This window comes from Xenia sp. Carnegie-2017, unplaced genomic scaffold, assembly GCF_021976095.1.
Source record: "Xenia sp. Carnegie-2017 unplaced genomic scaffold, XeniaSp_v1 HiC_scaffold_13, whole genome shotgun sequence".
Taxonomy (NCBI): Eukaryota; Metazoa; Cnidaria; class Anthozoa; order Malacalcyonacea; family Xeniidae; genus Xenia; species Xenia sp. Carnegie-2017.
The window spans coordinates 7,739,951-7,756,479 of NW_025813436.1; the positions used below are offsets into that span (position 1 = coordinate 7,739,951).

Below are 16,529 nucleotides of genomic sequence, written 5' to 3' on the forward strand. Positions count from 1 at the left end.
ACGTCAAGACAAACTAATTTTTTTTTAGTTTAAATTAGGTCAAAGTGTTGGCCATAATAAAAATGACTAAATCTGAAAAATAACAACAAAGCATTCAACACGTTTGAACCATCTTTCAGACAAAAATATTCAATGCAATGAATTAAAGTGCCCGAATTTTGGCATATATTGAATCGTAGAACGATTTTAAAGTCACAAGTGACAAATTATATTCTAAACTTCAATAATTATATAGAGTAACTATACATAATACATATCATTATTCTTGTCATCATAAAATGGCTGTGCTCGTCATGGGAAATACCCTGAAGTTCAACTCTTACGAAAAATCCACTTTTATCTGATATATTTATTTTATACCATTTTATCATAACGCTTGAATAACACTATTCAGAAATTTCACCTCAGTCTTATAAATCCATGTTGCCAGTGCGCGAGTTGTTGCCCTAGTGATAATATTGACTGAAAATAATAACTAAATTTTCCATATGACAGGACTAAAGCAGGTTGACGAAGGCAACAGTAAAGTGTTAAGAGCATATATCAAAAGAATATAAAATGGATAATTCAGTAGAAAACCCCTCAAAATACAATACTGACGTAGAAAATTTGCTTTGAAAATTTACATTGCACAGCAATTATGATAAAAACACGACAATGGAATCTACAAGCACAGGAGAAAGGTACCTACAAACATAAGAGAAAGATATCTATGATCATTGAGCATTCTACAAAGGTATATATGAGAATACGAGGATATCTGTGAGCACAAGGAGCATATTAAAGAGGTATATATGAGAATACGAGAAGGATATCTGTGAGCACAAGGAGCATATTAAAGAGGTTTATATGAGAATACGATAAGGATATCTGTGAGCACAAGGAGCATATTAAAGAGGTATATATGAGAATACGACAAGGATATCTGTGAGCACAAGGAGCATATTAAAGAGGTTTATATGAGAATACGACAAGGATATCTGTGAGCACAAGGAGCATATTAAAGAGGTATATATGATAATACGACAAGGATATCTGTGAGCACAAGGAGCTTATTAGAGAGGTGTATATGAGAATACGACAAGGATATCTGAGAGCACAAGGAGCATATTAGAAAGGTATATAAGAGAATACAACAAGGATATCTATGAGCACAAAGAGCACATTAGAAAGGTATATATGAGAATACGAGAAGGATATCTATGAGCACAAGGAGCATATTACAAAGGTATATATGATAATACGACAAGGACATCTATGAGCACACGACATCAACAAGATCTTCCACGATACCAGATAGTTTATCAAAATTTGATCTGTGCGCATCTTCTGGTTTGGAAGCAAGCTCCTTTATTTTTTGAAATATATTGTCTCTGTCTCTGACTTCATTCTTGCCTGCAGCAATAGTTATGATGCGAGTGCCTTTACTTTTAATATCAGTCGCCTCAGTTACGGCTAAGCTGTGATCATGAGCTATTCCGTCAGTGAACAGGATCAATATATTTGGTATCTTTGGACGATCACCATCTTTGCCATTAAATATCTAAAATATGCAGTGTCTTCATGAGAAATGACTTGACGCTGAAGCTCGAGATTATACTGAAGTCTAGCGTGACTTAACTTACTCATCTACAGTTATTCAATGTCAATATTTACGTTCATGATGCATAATTTTTTTCTACTTAAGTCTTCATCAAGAAGTGACAGTGATGTGATGTAAATACTCCAATCTAGTATCCTCATCAGGAGTGATCTGATGTCGAAACGTGAGTTCTTATATATAGTCCAGTCTAGTGTCTTCATCAGGTGCGATCTGATGTCGAAACATAACCTATATATATTTCACGCTTATGTGTGAAAAACAGCATAGAATAGAAAGCAAATGGATAAATTATAATGTTGCTTCCTTAAAAAAGCAAAAAATACAAACCTTTTTGTTGATGATTGACAAAGCGTTACCAGTGTGCGTATAGGCAGAATCGAGAAACTTCATCTTTTTAATTGCATTAGAGACTTCTTTATTGCTTTTATATCGCGTGAGGTTAAATTCTATTCGTGTAACACCTTGTCTTGGGTTAGATTTGTGCCCATATTGCATCACACCAAAACGCGCATTGTTTTTACCGATGAGAAATTCCTTAGATAATTTTTTTAAGAACTTCTTTACTTTACCAAAATTTTCATAACCGACACTCCTGGATCCGTCAATGAGGACAAACAAATCTAGAGATTCTGGCGAACACTGCACTGGCTCTGCAAAAAAAAACACGAAATATGTCAGCAGATGATGCTAATCAACCTAATCTAGCACGTCTTCTTCAAATATAATTAAATGTACTCTGCGTGAGAAAATTTCGTTTTGTAAACACTTTCAGAATGGTGATATCAATCTTGAGCTTAATTCATTTTAAAATCAAAAATAGTTTCATAAGACTCTCACGTTTGTAAATATTGACACAATTCAACGTAGTTACATGTTGTGCAACTTCATTTAATTCTTCTTCGACCTCCAAACTGGCTTTGTTTAAATTTACAAGATACACATCAGATCGACTCGAGGCGGCCCTTTCGAGGAAATTCTTAGCCTGGCGCTTTCGTGATTGGGGTCCCAGTCCTAGCACAACAATACGAACGCCATGTTTCTTGAGAGCCTCGATATTTCTCATGGCCAATCTCTCGTCGTGGAACAGGCCGTCGGAGTAAATCATTAAAATATTTTCGGCGTCTGCTCTGTCAATGTTGCCGTTAATACTTTGTGGTGAATTGCTGCCGGTAAAGTTGAAAAGCTGGACGAGGAAAAGAACAAAGAATTGAGATTCAAACTTAGGATAACCTCTCAAGGGATCAGAATGAAAAAAATAAATAAAGTCCTTGTAGAATGTAGATGAGAAATTTTTAAGCAACAAATTATATTTGGTCGCCTGTACTGGCTACTTTGGCAAAAATTTTTATTCCAAATGCTTATGTTCAGAAGGTAGGTATTAGCTAAATGTTACAGGTCTGTATATAGTGAACATGAAAAACCATTACAAAAAATGTGTAGGATGTTACAACAGACAGGAACTGGTCACAGAATTTTTCACATAAACATATGTCGTACAAAATTTGCCAATGAACATTTTAAGATAACTGTTGGTAGACTAATCAAAGGAGAAATTTGTCATAATGAAAGCAAAATAATGACCTACATTATCAAGCATAGCCATTTCTAATCCTCTACCAATATAAGATGTTGATCCTTCGTGATATCCCATTTCACTGATCACACCTTTGATTGCATTAGCATCCGTATATTCGCCCAGTTTCATCTCGTATTGAGTATTTACGCGATCACTAGCCTGTAATATCCCCACACGTGTTCGCTCACTGGATATGTCCAACTTGTTCACAAGTTTGCGTACAAATTGCCTTAATTTAGGAAAAGTAGTACGGCCTATACTTCTTGAACCATCGATGAGCATAAAGACATCTTGTTTTTCTGGTGTGCAATCTTTCGTTGTGTCTGTTTTAGTAAATAAAAAAAACTTTTCTTTGTTTTTCTTAAAATTTTGTAATAGAAAAGAATTTCTAGTTGGCTAAGAGTGATGACTCATCGTCAAGATCAAAAGAATGAACACCAATAAAAATGCCGGATCAATCGAAGCAACCAACTTAGTAACCAATCAAGATACTAATATAAATTACTTAATTGATTTGAATATCGACAACAAAGACGTAACAAATGGTAACTATCCACATTCCATGAAAAATTTATAGTGAAATATGTGTATTGAGAAAAGTCTGTCAAAAATTTTACCTTTAGGACACGAATTAAACTCGCAGATATCAAGAACGACGTCCATGCTTGGAGTAACAAGAGAGTAGATATCAACGCTATGAGCACTTGCTCTTGATGCAGCCAAAGCTCTGTAGTATGGATTGAGACTAGCCAATCTCTTCTTTGTGTACATGACGACCGTAACAAGTTGAATATTATTGTCGCGAAGTCTTTCACTCATTTTGAACGCTTTTTCCTGATCGGCAGGCTGACTATGTGTGATTAAAACGATCACACGTTCTCTAACATCAAGCGGCTGTTGGTTCATTTTCTACAGGTGTAAAAACAATACACTAGGAATATTGTTCGAATATCCTCCTAACTTGCAGTGAATAAGGTCTGCCTCCTGCAAGGATTAAACAACCAGTTTGCATAACTGACTCATTGTAATGTTGCTTAATCATATTCGTGTGTTTTGCAGTTTGCGCTAAGATAACTTACTCATTGAAAAAACGACTTTTAAACCACCTTTCTTAAATAGAGTCATTTTGAGCAACTTGGCCCTTTGATACGCCTCTAGCTGTTCTAGGAGAAAGAGTCTACCTCTCGCTGAACAATAAAAGTACAATATGTTTCATAGCATTTAACTGTTGTTCGAACATTTTTTGGTCGTGAGATTTGACATTCAAATTTTAAAAACGCGAATTAGATTATCCAGTAACAAGTTCATTAATAATAATACCTTTACAACTCTCTTTAACGCATAACCCAAATAGTTTCTTGTTCCCTGGCGATATTGGTACTTTAAATATCGCAGCTTGAACAGGACGTACCGAAGTGACCATTTCTTGAGATGAAGAACGTACTTCATGTTGCTATCGCTGTAAAGCAGCAGACCAATCTCAATATTGTCTGGATTTCTATAGAATTGTCTGACAATGTCCTCGATAAAACCCACAACAAATGGCAGTTCTCTTCTTGACAGACCAAGTGAGGAATCTAACATGAAGTACACCCTACGAGCTTTGAGAAAACATTGCTCAGGAACTAAAAAAAAAGAGATTCAAAGTATTTTTATAGGTGGTACCGAAAGCTCATGAGCAATCCAACATAAATGTTGAAACATTGATTTCTCCAAAACGACATTTCAAATGCAACCCAGAACCACACGTTCATATAATACTAACCGATTTTCTTTTCATTTTTGCATTTAATATGTTTCAGAGACTGTGAGATCATACTGACACGACGAAAGTCCATCGGATAAACATCCTTTGCAGAGGAAGCAATATTGTGCAATACGTTGAGATAATGAACGTCCATTGTGTTCTTGTAGGCAACATTTATTGTTACAACACGGACACCTTTATCGTGAAGTAACTTTACTTGTTCTTTTATCTTCTTTCTGGTGGAATACTTTACCTTACCTCGTGTTGCTATCACTATTAGATCTGTTGCGTACGTACGATGACCGCCAGTTGGCGTATTGAAGATCTGATGAGAATAGAATGAATTCACGATGATACATTATTTTGTTGTTGATTTTTTACATAATGCGCTATCACCGGTTGCATTTAAAATACGGTTGTAAAATGACCAACTCTCTAAAAAGTTTGTCAAATGGATATTTGTGAAAAAATGACAAAAACAACTTCTGAAAATGTATGTCAAAACAATGAGAAAAATAACTAGTAAATGTATGTCATTCAAAACGATATGAAACAATGAAATGGAATAATATTCATTCAACTTAGCACCATCTTCAATAGCAAATCATGCTCTCAGCAAAATACTTTTAAATTATGAGGATTTTTTTACCTGTTTGTTAACTTTTTTCAAAGCACTGGCTATGTCAACAAAATATCGCCAACGTTCACTTTGTGATGTACTTGATATTTTATAGTCTATATCTTGTTCAAACTTGAGTGAGCCCATCGGTATTTTTATATCATTTCTCCGTTCACCAAACGCCATTAAACCAATTTCCGTACGGGTTGCAGCGATATCAAGTCGTTTCACGATTTTGGAAAAAAATCTTAATGTTTTCCTGAAATATTTACTCATTTCTTTTGTAGTGTCTATCATAAACAGGACATCCTGGGAATTTTGTTTACACACTGATTCGTCATCTTCATTATCTGTAAAAGTACAAAACCATTGAAATTGAACTTAATTAGGACAAGAAAACTTTGACTTTATTCATCCCTATTCAACTGCGTTGCTTTTGAGAAAACATTATACGATGAGGACTACTACGGTTCCAATAAATTGTTTATGTTTAACTTAAGTTTATCAACGATATCAAATCAGTGAAGATGAAAACAATGACTGTATGGGACTAAAGTAAAAACATTCTCATATTATCTAGTACATATTACAAACACACAGTGTTGTAAAAAGATGTTTCCAGATACCTTCATTCTTGATCTCAGGTTTCCTTTTACTTTCACAGTTCACTTTACGACAACTTATTGCAGTCAGATCAGCAACAACATGTTTCAATACTACAGTGTCGATAAAGTTCACATCGCTTGGATACAAAGCAACTTTTTCATAAAATTCTGCAATGTCGTCGTTTTCACGTGTCAACCCAATGATGATCACGTGAACACCTTTTCTCTTCAATTTTTTAACTTCTTTTAGGATAGTATCATTCTGATTCAAGCCGCCGTTCAAAAACAGCAATAAGTAATCCTCAGCGCTCATACGATCACCGTTGTTACCGTTGAAAACCTATCAGAGACGTAAAGTTGTATACAGAAATCCAAAAACATTATCCTATTTTATCTCACGAATACTCCAATGATTACCGAAAATTAACCTTTGTTTGAAACTGCAGAGTTTCATTCCTCATAACTCATCACTTAATAAATTAATAGTTTGTACGAATATATGCTTCCAATTTTCATTGACAGTCTGCCTTTTCTTATTGAAATCTATAATCTCCACTTTTATAATTCTTTTTTCCTTCAAAAACAAAATATCAATACAAATTTAATTGTTCTTTCACCTGTTTGTCGATAATGCTAAAAGCATTTTTCAAATCAGCAGTGTCGCCTTGAGATTGAAATACGTTCTGCAACGATTGATTCACATGATAATATGTTGTATATTGATTAAGACCAAACTCCATCCTTGTGTTTATTTCGTCACTATACTGAAGCATGCCAACGTGAACGAGTGATTCACTAATGTCCAATTGCGCACACACTTTTGCGACAAAATCCAACGCCTTGTCAAAGATGCTCTTGCTAACAGCCTTTGATCCGTCCAGAGCAACAAAAATATCTTTCTTTTCTTGAAAACACTTTTGTTTCACTGAAGATAGTCGAAAAGAAAGTGTTTTAAAATATAAGTATAAGAAAGCCAGGGTAAAGGAACGGGGGGCGGCAAGATTACCCCCAAATAATATTGTAAACATTTTGAATTTTGTCTCCCTCCCCCCCCCCGCCAATTAAAACCAAATTCAGTGATTGATATTCTCCGTATATAAATAAACTATTCAGTCCCTGGAACAATAACGCTTTCACAAATCATAAACTTACATTCAGCTTTATTCAAGGGAGGTACAGGTATTTTTTCAACATTACAAAGTTGAAATGCAACGTTGTCTATAATTGTGCTCAAATTGTCTTTCTCCACTTTGAACGCTTGCTTGAATCCGCTTGCAAGTGATCTTACAAAGTATCTGAATCGTTTAATATAGTCAAAAGACGATCCAACCGCTATTGTTATAATTCGTACGTTTTCATCCTTCAAACGTTTTATGACCTGATACGCTTTGGCTTCGTCCACTGCTTTGCCGTCGGTAATAAGCAACAGGACTTTGTTGACACCGGGACGCGCCATCCCACCCCCATCACCACCAAATAACTGTAAATAACATTATATAATGCATGTTTATTTTTTCAACAAAGTGAGAGCTATAGTGAACCGTGGCACTAAGGAATAAACACGAGTTAAATGGATATCGATTGAAGAGAGTTCTCTTCCCAAAGAAATTTGAATTTCTATATGAGAGATGTACATGTATATATAATATCATACCTGTTGCTCATATGTGAGAGATATATAATATCATACCTGTTGCTCATATATGAGAGATGTACATGTATATATAATATCATACCTGTTGCTCATATATGAGAGATGTACATGTATATATAATATCATACCTGTTGCTCATATATGAGAGATGTACATGTATATATAATATCATACCTGTTGCTCAGCCAAGTACAAAGCCAACCCAGTGAGTGATCGTCGACTTTGATGATTGTAAATCGTGGCGATTTTAGCAAGAACTTGAGACCGCGAGCCATGCGTGCCCATCTCCACTTCAACCTTAGTATTCCGCTTGTCACCGATTTGAATTATCGCCACCTGCGTAGCACGCGGTCCAAAATCCATCCTGGACAAGATGCTACTAATGAAATCTCGCTGTATTTCAAAAGGTTCGTAACCCATGGTGATGGTACCATCTATGACGATAGCCAGATCCATCTCACGTGACGCACAATTATTTGTGCTGGTTACACCTGAAATGAAAACATGACGTCATTGGAAAACTTTGAAATTTTGGCAACCTAATAAATTTCTTTTGACATGACAAGACATACTCCGAGTTACATCTGTAAAAGTATCAAATAAATAAATTTTGTGTTTGTGATTTCTATTGATTGGGGGGGAGGGGTTCAGCTTATCTATCAATCACACACAACTTAAAATTCACACATCCAGACCTTAATTAATTACGCAATTTTTGGAAAGACGATACTGCTTAAGTTGTTCGTCACAATGAGATAAAGAAAGACAAATTTAAATTATATCTGCATTAACCTCTAACCATTGCTGGAAATAACTTTGACCAACGAAACTGCAGTAAGTCTGACTTGGAAAAAAATATAACAACATTTGGAAAGTTTCATAATTTTGCATTTATCGATGCATGGGAAAAAAACCAATTAAATAGTCAATCTATCAATGATAAATTTTGCGTTAAGTAACCAGAATCAAATGTAATTTATAAACCAATACATCTGATAAATATAATGACATATAAGCGGTAGAAAGGATTAATTTGGGCTGTACAATGTTATTCAGACAGTGTTCCTTTCAACAGGTCGGTGATTGACCCACATAAAAATTCTCCATCCATCTGTTACGTATAATGTATACATTCTTATCTATCCGGCTCAATAGCTAAAAATAGCTGTAACAACGTAAAAACAAAGCATCGTGAAAAAGACGCAAACTTTTTGCTTATGTGCCAACTAGCCGTCTATTGGGTTTATGTAAAGTGGCTCTAGTGAGCCATGTGCATGTAAAGTGGCTTTAGTGAGCCATGTGCATGTAAAGTGGCTTTAGTGAGCCATGTGATCATTGTTTAAAAGACAACGCAAGACTAGAATCTCGTCTATAGTCGTTTAGGAAGAATAACTATGAAATAATTTTTAAAAAATCATTAAAAAGTTAAAAAATGGCAGTCGATTGCATTAAAAAGATGGTTCTGTTAATCACGCTTCTTGAGGTCAACCTCCATGACGGTATAAAACCCATTTGAAAAAAAGGAGAATTTTTTTTTCTGGAATAAGACTGCGGGGCTGCTTTGCTTGATCTGTTTAATTGGCGATATTTAAAACGCCCATCATTAGGAAAATGTAGTTTTAAGATAAAAAGAATAAATATGTCATTTAGTAATTAACCTCTCAAATAAAAAATAATCTTTAGCTACTTATGGTTACAAACTGAAGATAATGAATGGTATGCACATTAATTTCCTTTACTTATGATGCTAGAATAAATATTGACGCTGGAATAGTCTGTATTAGAATTCAAATATTGATCATTTACAACATCATTAGAATTTAGTATAGAAAATTTATCATCAACAAACTTACATCAGTAACAATTATATCGTTATTTCTACATCAACAATTTTTAAATTTAGTTGCCCGGTTTGTTTTTGTTTCGAAAGATAATTGAGAAATAATAAACACTATGAACAAATATGGTCGAGGACTTTATAACAATAATATAAAGACATGATCTGTACCACCCATAAACAGATGAACGAAAAGATAAAACCGCAGGCGGACCGATTAACCAAAAAACCTTTTCCGGATATTATGAAGACATCTATGGTGGTACGAAAGTTTTGATGACAATGCGAAACAGATAAAATGCATCATCGAAACACATTTTTAAATCTATTATAGCACATACGCATGCGTCATGGCGATACCTTAGTATTTTGTAAACAGTTAAAGTTTAAAATGTATCTAAACCCTTTTGTAAATCTTCTTCATCAAAAATAAATTTACTTGGATGTATTTTACATCGAAATACGTTTATTTTGTCATTGCGTTTCAACATTCATTTCATAGTCTGTGTTATATTCTACACATATTATACGACATTATAAATATTATAAAAATATAGTAACCTATTGTAATATGAATGGATTTTTAGTCATAATGCATCGCTTACATGGACTGATTGCTAGACTATTTGCTCTCATCTCTACGTTCATCCATATTTAAACCATACACAATAATGTATTGTTATTTGAGCTTCAAATAGTTATTTCGTAAACCCTTGATCGTTTATTAACTTTAGAATAGGAAGAATAAACTAAATAAGCGCTTTACATAGTTCTGATGTTTAAAAAATACATCCCGTGTCAGCGAGAAAGTTTAGATATTGCGGTTTCCCTGCACGTAAAAAAATATGCCAATAAATGGGGATTTAATCGAAATCCACGATCAACACAAATAAAGAAGGTATCACGTGACTAGCCAACAACCTAATTTGCATTTTTTACGTACATGCCGCGGATTCCGAAAAGCCAAAAGATGCTGTGAAGACATGTTTACTGCGATCACTGCGGCACTTTGCACATGGATGTAAACCTTGTTCATTGCTTAAGGCGTTTCACGGCACACACAGTTAAACGATTGGATTAACAACAATAAATTAACAAAAGTACTGAAGTCTTTGATGCGTCATAAACATAGTTTAACCACGATATTTGATGACAAATATCTCCAATTTCTTATACATATTACAGACTCGGTACTATTTATTTTTCCACTGTAAAATAATTGAAACGTTCGGCAAACAAAAGACGAAGTGCCGATGAAATAATAAGTGAAAAAAAAATCAAACGACGATATAAACCTATGACCTCTTTTCCGATGGTAATCACTTCAAATAAGCATTTGACGTGAAAAATTTCACAGTCTGCGATTAAGGAATGTACTGTCAAAATACGAACAAATAGGCATACGTTTAAAGTAACTTGTAGCTTCAAACATTGAAACATACAAACATCCATTCACTACATCTGTCTTTTTATGATGGGAAATGCAGAAAATGTTCGAGTGCGTTATGGTGTGCGTTCGTATGGTGTAGATTACCTGCTGACTAAATTGAAATATTTAGCATGCGTATGCTAACACATTATCAACGAGTCAGTAATTGAGGGTAGTATAAGTGCTTAAATATACAAGATGAGAAAAGATAATGTTTAGATCAACATGACGAGTTCGTAAGGAAAACCACATGTTCTTCCTCTTATCGCAACAATCAAATAAAAATTTAAATCACCATAGCAAATGAAAACAAACTAAGGCAGGCATGCACAACATTATCAAAACGAAATCTTCGAGAAAAGCCATAGCTATAGCTTTGATAAAAGATGAAAATCTAATGTTGCCGTAAAGTGATAACGTTTTAAAATGAAAGATGTCATACCTAAACAATTTGATAAAAATCAGTTAAATTTCTTGAAAATTATAACTATTTTTTAACCTGTTACTCTGTAACGTTTAAATAAGGTAAATTAGTCAGTCACTATTCGCTAAATATACGCAAAATACACGCAATTTTGCATTGAAACGAATATAAAATACGGTAATTGAACGCACCATGACATGGCAAAGACAACATGCCATTTTAAAAACGGATATAGCTTTTACATTCACTGGATGTATGATGGGAGTGTTTTATACATTATATTAAAAAATTTCTTGATTAAGAGTACCATTAGTAGATAGAGTTAGTTGGCAAGGTAACAATGCAGACTGAAGTATGGTGTTTCGAGATACTTATGAATGAGAGTTCAATATGCTCAGAAAAAATCCATAGCACATAAAAGATTTATCTTGCCGTAAGGACAGTAAAATATGAGTGATAACATATCCTGTTGTCTATTCATACAACACCTTGAACAACTTAAATTGAAATTACAGGAAATGAAATAAAAATGGTCCAGTTAGGGGCTATAATCTATGGGCAGTGAAGAACAGTGAAACTATGGGCAGTGAAGAACAGTCATTCATTCATACAAAATCGATGTATGCACAGCTGCTTTGCATTAGTGGATATCACCCTCCTGCTAAAAGTTAACATGCGGTCATTATTGTGTATTTTGAAACAAAACTTTCTGCAACATTGCTTGCGAATACTTTCACGCGAAGTCACTTTTGTGTCTCTTTTAAGTCTATTGAAATTTCTAGTGAACACGAGTCATGCATCGATACGCGTTTCCATCCAAGAGAAGTCATTATGAAAATATCAATGCATTAAAACGATGGCTACTAAATGTACCAAACATGCAGCAATACAAATCAAATAATATTCACAAACAACAGGTAAACTGTAAGCATACGGTTGGATCAAACTGAGCATGTCGTGGATACATGTGAATAAATGTGCCATTTTTATAATGGTTCATTTCTCTTAAATAAGGAATAGAGGTAAAAAGTAATCTACAATAATCCTATATCAAAGATACTGGTTTCATATGATCTTCAAAAACACTATTTATGAACAATAGAAAAATGAAACTTCAGCTTACTTTTTCTACGAGAGATGACTGCGCTAACAAAAACGAGTAGCAAAACAGTGCGAATAAAAACCTTCATTATCTTCTTTGTTTTGCCGTGTAAATGTTACGCAAATATTCCTCAGTTTGACTGAAGACCTATGGCTTCCAGCAGCAGCATAATAATAAACTGTAATCTCCTCATAACCTCAACTTATACACGTCACTTTGAATTATAAAGAAACGTGATATCTTAATAGGATTACGATTGGCTTATTACGAAGACGATGACAGGTAGAAAAAATCACGCCAAAATTTGCGTCGTGTATACATCGCTGAGATTTGTGGAGCATGCGTTAAAGAATCTTACGATGGATTAAAATTGTTGTTCTTATTAAATTATCAGAAATTGCATGTTGTTGATAAATTGTACGTGTAAATTATTTTGTATGGTATCAGTTTACCAGAAATTTCAAGTGGCAGACTAGTTGCATATTTTTTTATACATTGAACCTAAAATTTACCAATTTCAATTCGAACAAATTTGCATTGATCTTTCAGTAAAATAAATAATCAATAAAAGACATAAAAACTGGTAATCACAATGAATAAGACTCATACCTTCTTATAATGATTCCAAAGACTTTCAAAAACAACTCAAAAAACTATAATATGAAACAAAATGCATGAACTATTTGAAAGGAATAAAGCATTTAGCTACTTTTGATTTACCAATGTAACTTCCAAGACTCAGTAACATTAAGAAATAGAATAGGACATTTAGAGAAATCATGTAAAGCTTAAATTGTTCTTAATAATAAAAATTCATTTCTAATTTAAATATTCTCCATGTGATACAGCACAATTAACTATTTACGAAAGATATTTTTGTTCTACGTAATATTAATGAGTGTGGGCAATTTCTACTGCATTAAAAAGGTCATTTATGCGAACAAATTACGACACTGTTTACGCTCTTAAACCAAAAGCCGGGTCATTGTGAATAACAATTTTTTTTTGTTTATGCCAATTTACCGGAGGCCAAAGTCGTCTTATTGCCGGTTATAATGATTTTCTTATGTATCGTTAAAATTTTGCACGTATCCCGTTTTTATATCTATTATAGCACATACGCATGCGTAGTGGCGATACCTTAGTATTTTGTAAACAGTTAAAGTTTAAACTGTATCTAAACACTTTTGTAAATCCTTTTCATCAAAAATAAATTTACTTGGATGTATTTTACATCGAAATACGTTTATTTTGGCATTGCGTTTCAACATTCATTTCATAGTCTGTGTTGTATTCTACACATATTATACGACATTATACATATTATAAAAATATAGTAACCTATTGTTATATGAATTGATTTTTCTTCAATTATAAGTTATTTGGGGTCAAAAAAGAAATGCAAACACACAATCCTGTAGTTGTCTCTACTCTTTCTTGTACAACATGCACCTCAACGAAGTTTCAGGTAAAAACTAAAGATTGCCGAGAAAATAAATAAAGAAGTGTTCTATTTGTGTTTTGTTCGCACGTAATTATATTAATTTTTAGTTGTTGTTTCGTTTAATCTGACATGATATTTTTCATCAATGAAATCTAACTAAACGAAATGTCTTTTTGCAACAATTCTCAAAAGAAAACTTTACAAAATAATCAATAAAATACTGCAAAAGAAAGGAACATTCTGCGATGGAGCATAATTGATTGCAAAAGGATTTTGTGTTTAGAAGAATTTTTGTAAATTTTTTCATGAAAAAGATATGTATCACGATGACAAGTACCTAGGTCTGTAACCAAGTGATGAAAACAAAAATGTCAACATATGTTTCCGTTCATTAATTTTATCTCTTTTAGCCAAACAAGTGTCTGATCATATCACAGAATGAAGATTATATAAGTAGGATGTTACTGTCAAAAACTCAAATGAAAATTATATTAAGTAAACTTGAATATTTAATGGTAAAAATAAAGAACGGTAAAATATTTCCTGGCAAGTGAAAACGAAGAAATTAAGCAACAATGAATATGTTTGTATATCTTATGGACTACTGATGTCTGAAATTATCTTTCTAATGATGTCTGCAAAACACACGATGCCGACAATGTCGTTTATATAATCGTGTCATCGCATAACAGATGTCTATTCGCGTTAAAATAGCTTTTACTCATTCAAATAGAACGCTTGATAAAAATGATTATCATACATGTATAGACTTTAGGCGTCATTATTCTCATGTCTACGAGCCATAAAGTTACGAGCAGAACACACCTGTTTCATACGATAAGCAAGATGGACGAAAATAAACCAGTTCCGGGGTAGGATAGGAAAGACGATGACATTACATTCATTCAAATATACTAAAAAGAAAGAATGCATGACAGATATGACAAGTTTTGAAACCTCGATTTGCTTTTATGTATTTTGCCTGTTTTACAGATTTTTGTTGATACCTTTCGGTTTGTTTGTTTTCAACGCTGCAAGAATGAAACAATTTCCTGGACGAAACTATCCGTTTCGGTGTTAGCCTTTAATCCTTTTCTCTTGATCACCTAAAAAAACACAATTACAAGATAGCTATTTTAAACATAGTGAGCAGGGTTCGTGAAACTTATAAGTGAAGTTACATCGTTATGAAATGAAACAACGATACAAGCACAAATGTTATCGTAAGGGCACGAAAAGTTTTGGATAGTAGCTATAACGACGCATTTTTATTGCATTTGTAATTTTCATGTTCGCTGTTCATCAAAGGAAGAAGACTCCAATGCCGAAGACTTTGTTACAACACGTTTGCAACTGAGTTCAAAAAGACTTTCGAGTCGGGATTTTTTTCTGTCTGCACACACCATTTGTTTCTTTCAACACTTGAGAATATTGCATTGGATATTGCTTTGAAAAAATTTCCGATGAAATATCAACATGATTTGAAAGTCAGAAAATGTGGTTATTTAAATGATCAACTATACTAGCACAGTAACTGCATTCTTTTAGACAAAACGACGCAGTGTTTAATTATTCTTCACGAGTTGATTGATTTTTTTTGAGGTTGTAGGAACGAAAGAGCACCGACCCTTATTGCGACTGTCTCGATGTTTATGTTCATAAATAGAAAATCATAAAAATAAGAAAAGGATATACGTCAATGATTATATATGGGCGTTTATTTCTAGCTAAATCCTGTCATAGATTATTGAAGACTCTCTTGCCATATTTGCATGGAATTATGAAAGTGAGATTAGATTTACTATAATGGAATATATAAGCCATATTATCATCTTAATGTCAAGTCAACGCAACCACTTATTTTTTACACTTTAATTCCTCATATAATCCCCACTTTATCATGTAAAAAAACTCACATATTTTCTCAAGTGGGCAAAAAACATGATATCCATGAAGACAGAGAAACATTATAAAATCATTTGTTTTCAAATGCCGGCAAACAAACACGGAAAGTGTGAAAAGACAGGTGAGAATTTTAACGATATCAGTTATTATTGTCATTTCTAGAACGAATGTATTCTTAAGCGTACGAAAACGTCCATCTAAATAAGAAGATCAAGTTCATTTTAAATAAAAATCATGTTTAGAGAGTGTGTTAAGTTTATGTGTGGGTTAATTATATATATCAAAATTTATTGCTTCAAAGCTGAAATGGGAAGAAAGTGAAAACTCCCCAGGGCTGTTTTTTTTTAAACTATAATGTGTTGCCACGAAACCGAGAAGGCGCTTTCCACTGGATAGTTGAGAAATTTAGCAAACATGAGAAATTAAAGAAACTTAACATCGCGATAAAATGGATTGAAATGACCATATATGACTTTTACTTTAGCACTTACCACCATTTTGTTCTTCATTTTTATATTCAAATTTGTTTGCTTTGCTTTACAGCAGAAAACGATTGAAATAAGCTTTGCTAAAACTGCAGAGAA

The 16,529-nt window shown here is 33.5% G+C and overlaps 1 protein-coding gene across 1 annotated transcript; it reads right to left on the minus strand.

Annotated features, from left to right (window-relative positions):
* Positions 1-142: 142 nt before the first annotated feature.
* On the minus strand, positions 143-12,774 carry LOC124448230 (collagen alpha-3(VI) chain-like). Its single transcript, XM_046999229.1, has 13 exons — positions 12,618-12,774; positions 7,979-8,295; positions 7,303-7,630; positions 6,768-7,075; positions 6,172-6,490; positions 5,576-5,895; positions 4,945-5,251; positions 4,500-4,804; positions 3,797-4,088; positions 3,189-3,502; positions 2,441-2,786; positions 1,931-2,253; positions 143-1,543 (listed from the first exon to the last, which is right to left on the minus strand). Exons 1-13 carry the CDS (start codon positions 12,682-12,684, stop codon positions 1,256-1,258), a joined length of 3,834 nt encoding a protein of 1,277 aa, XP_046855185.1. The 5' UTR covers positions 12,685-12,774; the 3' UTR covers positions 143-1,255.
* Positions 12,775-16,529: the final 3,755 nt, after the last annotated feature.

Excerpts from the sequence above, each read along its gene's own strand:
- LOC124448230 (XM_046999229.1), bottom strand. The coding sequence starts at position 12,684 with ATGAAGGTTTTTATTCGCACTGTTTTGCTACTCGTTTTTGTTAGCGCA. Across the intron at positions 4,089-4,499 it reads CGTTAAAGAGAGTTGTAAAG|AAAATGAACCAACAGCCGCT; the intron begins GTATTATTATTA and ends TTACACCTGTAG. Across the intron at positions 3,503-3,796 it reads GTTTAATTCGTGTCCTAAAG|ACACAACGAAAGATTGCACA; the intron begins GTAAAATTTTTG and ends TTACTAAAACAG.